This window comes from Tursiops truncatus, chromosome 8 (genome assembly GCF_011762595.2).
Source record: "Tursiops truncatus isolate mTurTru1 chromosome 8, mTurTru1.mat.Y, whole genome shotgun sequence".
NCBI classification, from domain to species: domain Eukaryota; kingdom Metazoa; phylum Chordata; class Mammalia; order Artiodactyla; family Delphinidae; genus Tursiops; species Tursiops truncatus.
The window spans coordinates 25,965,070-25,970,876 of NC_047041.1; the positions used below are offsets into that span (position 1 = coordinate 25,965,070).

The 5,807-nt window shown below is 37.3% G+C and overlaps 1 protein-coding gene across 1 annotated transcript; it reads right to left on the reverse strand.

Moving 5' to 3' along the window:
- Positions 1-858: 858 nt before the first annotated feature.
- LOC117313389 (endogenous retrovirus group K member 25 Env polyprotein-like) lies at positions 859-5,069 on the reverse strand. Its single transcript, XM_033862092.2, has 2 exons — positions 3,996-5,069; positions 859-3,067 (listed from the first exon to the last, which is right to left on the reverse strand). The coding sequence occupies exon 2, from the start codon at positions 2,965-2,967 to the stop codon at positions 859-861; it is 2,109 nt and encodes a 702-aa protein (XP_033717983.1). The 5' UTR covers positions 2,968-3,067; positions 3,996-5,069.
- Positions 5,070-5,807: the final 738 nt, after the last annotated feature.

Genomic DNA, 5,807 nt, shown 5'->3' on the forward strand with positions numbered 1-5,807 from the left:
TCGGCGAGGACAGAACTCAAGACACCTCTTCTTGGATGCAAGGATCTGACATTTTATTAGCAAAAAACTGCAGTATTTATAATTCTACAGTTCCTTATTCTTATTTTTCATAACATCATTTAACCTTTCACAACCTTTTGTTCTTGAGTCAAAAATCTTGCACAGGCAATAACACATTAACCACCTTAACAAAAATACCCGCTGACATAAGCGGCTCACACAATGGTTTCATTAATGTTTTCCCCATACAGTCTCCTGTGGTTGAGCATATCCTGGTCACAGTTTCGATGGTCTCTTTGTGCTTCGATAAAATTAGGCACAATCCCTTTGGTTTTTCACATCTCGGTGATTTTGTGACTCACGTAAGCTGTTTTCTTCATAGGTCAGTACCAAGCGGTCCAAGTCCCACCAGGTGCTCCATGTTCTGCTTTCACAGGCCTGCCGTTCCACTTCCAGATCGTATCTCTTCCTGTTGTTGGCCATCTCGGAGGACACTGTACTGCCTAACTTATTCTTAAAATATCCATAATAAATCAATTAAGCTTTATATCTATTTCTTTGCATAGCTTTATCTGTATCTTTAAAATTTACATATCCCATGATCATTTTAATTCTAGCTATTTCCCACATAACCCAATATAGTTTCTTATATACCCAATCTACTAAAAATCTTCCCCACACCAAAACCAAATGTTTCCTTACCCATCAGTAATTCCCCACAATATAATTTATTGCACAGCAAAAACACCACAAAGAGCATTATTTTACAACCAGGGAATTGCTTGGGGGAATCTTGAGGGGAATCACCTCCTGGGAAGCTTTGCTCTCCCATTTTGTACCTTCCAGTACTAGCTTTGCTCAGTACTGTCGGCCTTGGCTTTGCACAGGCCTCTTGGTACATTCAGAGCTGGGTCCCGACATCTCCCCCTTTTTTATTTTTTTATAAAGGGTATGCAATTCCAATTTGGTGTGATAAACGCTCTTTAAGGCGGTCTGGATCAATCTGAGGAAGACTGGAAAACAAATTAAAAACAAGATTATTACAATGCCAGCTGCTCCATAATTTATCAACATGTGGGTAAAGGAATTCCCTTGGAAAAAATTTCTCATATTTTGAAACATTTCTTCTGCAATTTTGGATGGATTAATGTTTAACTGAAAGGAAGCAATATCATGTATTTGTTGATGCAATTTGTTTAAATCTATTCCTATATCACTGGAATTCCAGACATTTAAAATATGCATTTGTATCTTCTCCCAGGTATATTCTGATTCATTTACTATTAACGGTGTTACACAAACCCAAGAAAACTTTACATGACAAGTAAGAGATAATCTTATTTTTAGAGCTGTTAGCTCTTGGCCTACATGCAAAACTGCTTCCTCTAATGCATCAACCTTATTTTCTAATTTCCTATCTATAGCTTCTTGAATTGCTAAGGCTAAGGATATATTTTTAGACAAATCATTAACATATTGAGCAGTTTGTACTTCCTTAACTAGTGTATACGTTGCTAAGGAAAAAGAACTTACAATCCCTATTAAAGCAGATATTCCTAAAATTAAAGTAGCAACAAATCTTTTAGGCCTCATTAATTCACTAACCCTTTTAATAACTTCTACACCTTTATCACTATACCAAGATTCCTCTAAAGTAACTGGCAACATAATATAAGCAGGTTTTTTCAACAACATAATAATTTGAACTTTCATATTGGGTATTATACAGGTGGTCAACATACATTCTGTACATAACACATAAAATCTATGATATTTTCGTACAATCTGCAAATTATCAGACTTATTAGTTAACAATAAAACATATGGAGACATAACACAAGTTTGTACATAATATACATTTTCCTTAACATTTGGTCTCTTCAATGTCACATTTCCTACAGCTAATAATAATCTCCATAATTGAGGTTGTATATAAACATTATTTTTATGATTAAAGGTATACATAGGTGCTATCCAACCAAAACTATTCCATCTATTAATTCTTAAAGGAGAAGGAATTAAAGAGTCCTTCCAGTTATATCGTATTACATGTTGTAAATACTGTCTATAATCACTATCAGGCCTATCCATACTCCAATCAGAAACATAATATTTACTCCCAGAAATAATAATTTTGGCTTCCTTATTATGCATGCAATAAACCCAGGATGGGAACCCAACATTAATATCTATCCCTCTCCATTCATCCATTGCTTTATCTGGTTTAATATCACAATCAGGATATTTAGATGGATGGATTTTCGATTCTCCTCTAATACCTGAATCTACAAACTTTCCTATCAAAGACCATAAATGTCTGGTGGTTTTATCTTTGCCTGAAGGCTCCTTAGGAGAATCTGTTAATAAACCAATATCACTTACTGGCAAACATCCATTTTTTCCTTTATCTAAGCTATATTTCTTTACATAAAAACAAATTGGTGGAAGATTAGTTTGCCCTTTAAACGTATAATTTCTATTTATTACAAATTGCCCATAATTTTGCATTCCCTTTATACCATCTATCAATTCTGATAAAGATGAAGACACTGTAACAGCAGAATCCTTCCAAGTAACAGCATGTAATATAGGCGGATCAGGAAAATAAGCCCAATAGGTTGTATTAGCACTTACCTGAACTGAAAGCAAGGTCAAAAGAGCCATAAAAAAATTACAGGTAGTAAGCGGTAAGCCTTGAGTATTTACCACAGCCTCAGCATTGTTACACAGTCTTTTAATAGCCCCCCAGGTAACTTCGGGGGCATCTAAGGTGGACGCAGCATATCGGCGCTTGCTTTCTCTCTGACTCTTTTTATTAAATGATAAAGCTTTAGACTCTAAAAACAGAGAGGAAGTTTGAACTTCCTCATTACATTTTGATTCAAGAGAAAGCTGCTGAAGCGGGGGAATCAGTTGTTTCACAGGCTTTACGTCTGGTTTCACTTTCTTTGACATTTGATCTGACATTTTGTTCGTCAGCAAGATTTCCTGTTATTCGCTGCGTTAAGTTCCCCGCCACGGGATGTCTCACTAGACGATCTGGTATCCAAACAGGTGAATCAAAATTCTGAGGAAACACACAAGCATATCCTCTACCACTTGTTAATAATTTTAAAGGCAAAGGATCCCAATGTACTTTCTTCATCAAAATCTCCTTCATATAACACAGGAAAACATGCAGCAAAAGCATAATCATCCTCCTCACCTTGTATCCTTTTAAATTTTTTGTATAAAGATTGTAATTTATTAAAAGATGGAGGTGGTGGAGGACCCCTAGCATATTTATTAATTTTAAACTTTAATTTTAAGGAAGTATGATTCTGAAAAGTTGGCATAGAAAACGGAACTTTCAAAGTTTCTTTTTTAATCAATTTAGCTTCCTCAATAGTAGGAAGTATTTGTAAAGATTCATGTTTTTTCCTTTCATAATCAAAGGCTGCAGCATCTAAATCATCTTCATCTGCTCTAGGTAATTCATCATCAAAAGGCGGACCGGCAAAAACATTCGATTTCTCAGGTTTTGAGTCATCCTCAACCTCTGAATCATTGTCCTTAGTAACACAATTTTTAAAAGCTGCAGCTAAAACTTCACCCTCATCGGGCGGAGGTTTCGGAGGAAGCAATGGAGTATTTTCATCAACATTAGGAGGGTATTTATAAGAAATTTTTTTTTTTTTTTTTTTTGACCCTCAGGCAGGGGAGCAATACTTTCCCTAATTAAATTCCACAAAGCAAAAGTGTCTACAGGAACCTTTTCAGGCCCAAAATGGGTATAATATACCTGCAAAGCTTGTCCCACCTTCTGCCAGGTCTCTAAATTTACCGAACCCTGTTCAGGAAACCAAGGGCATTGTTCTTGCACAAACTGAAAAAATTGAGTTAACTGTTTGCTAGTAACCTTAATACCTCGTCCATGCAGCATATGTTTAATAATATCAATAAATAATAGTCTCTCTTTAGACTCAGCATGTCCCATATTAGTACCTATTACTCACCTTCACTTGCCAGTTCTCCTTTAACTGGGGGTCTGCAGCACCCTATGGTGAGACTCCTATCCGTCCGAATATTATACTTACCCCTTCAGGTCCCTGTTCGGGCGCCACTTGCCGAGGACCAGCCCCAGCGGTACAGGATTGCCTGAGGGGAGGACGGCGTCGGCGAGGACAGAACTCAAGACACCTCTTCTTGGATGCAAGGATCTGACATTTTATTAGCAAAAAACTGCAGTATTTATAATTCTACAGTTCCTTATTCTTATTTTTCATAACATCATTTAACCTTTCACAACCTTTTGTTCTTGAGTCAAAAATCTTGCACAGGCAATAACACATTAACCACCTTAACAAAAATACCCGCTGACATAAGCGGCTCACACAATGGTTTCATTAATGTTTTCCCCATACAGTCTCCTGTGGTTGAGCATATCCTGGTCACAGTTTCGATGGTCTCTTTGTGCTTCGATAAAATTAGGCACAATCCCTTTGGTTTTTCACATCTCGGTGATTTTGTGACTCACGTAAGCTGTTTTCTTCATAGGTCAGTACCAAGCGGTCCAAGTCCCACCAGGTGCTCCATGTTCTGCTTTCACAGGCCTGCCGTTCCACTTCCAGATCGTATCTCTTCCTGTTGTTGGCCATCTCGGAGGACACTGTACTGCCTAACTTATTCTTAAAATATCCATAATAAATCAATTAAGCTTTATATCTATTTCTTTGCATAGCTTTATCTGTATCTTTAAAATTTACATATCCCATGATCATTTTAATTCTAGCTATTTCCCACATAACCCAATATAGTTTCTTATATACCCAATCTACTAAAAATCTTCCCCACACCAAAACCAAATGTTTCCTTACCCATCAGTAATTCCCCACAATATAATTTATTGCACAGCAAAAACACCACAAAGAGCATTATTTTACAACCAGGGAATTGCTTGGGGGAATCTTGAGGGGAATCACCTCCTGGGAAGCTTTGCTCTCCCATTTTGTACCTTCCAGTACTAGCTTTGCTCAGTACTGTCGGCCTTGGCTTTGCACAGGCCTCTTGGTACATTCAGAGCTGGGTCCCGACATGCTTGTTATTCTGTTATTGATTTCTTCTAGTGTATTTTTCATTTCAGTTATTGTGCTGTTCATCTCTGTTTGTTTGTTCTTTAGTTCCTCTAGATCTTTGTTAAACATTTCTTATATTTTGTCAATCTGTGCCTCCATTCTACTTTACTATCATTACTCTGAATTCTCTTTCAGGTAGGTTGCCTATTTCCTCTTCATTTATTTGTTCTTGGAGTTTTTTATCTTGCTCCTTTATCTGAGAGAGATTTTTTTGTCATCTCATTTTTTTGTTTTTGATGGTTGGGATTGTGTTCCTGTCTTAGTGGTTGTTTGGCCTGAGGCTTCCAGCAGTGGGGTTTGTAAGCTGTTCTGTAGAGCTGGGTCTTAGTGCTGAGATGAAGAACACTGGGAGACGTCACTCTGATAAATATTCCCTGGGGTCTGAGGTTTTCTGTTAGTCCAGTGGTTCAGACTCAGAGCTCCCACCACAGGAGCTCTGGCCCAACCCCTGGCTCATGAACAAGGATATTGCAAGCTACATGGGGCAGCCAAAAAAGTGAAAGGAAAAGAAAAAAAGGAGCATAACAATAACAAAGAGTAAAAAATAAAATAAGAATAGAAAACTAACAGATATGTTAGAAAGAATAAAAAATTTAAAATATTAGTGAAACAACAACCACAAGGTAAAACAGAACCACAATAGTAAAAAAGGGGGGGGAGCCAGAAAAGGCCTTGGCTCTGGGGGACAGGGCT

Coding starts and splice junctions, on each gene's coding strand:
- LOC117313389 (XM_033862092.2), bottom strand. CDS start 2,967: ATGTCAGATCAAATGTCAAAGAAAGTGAAACCAGACGTAAAGCCTGTG.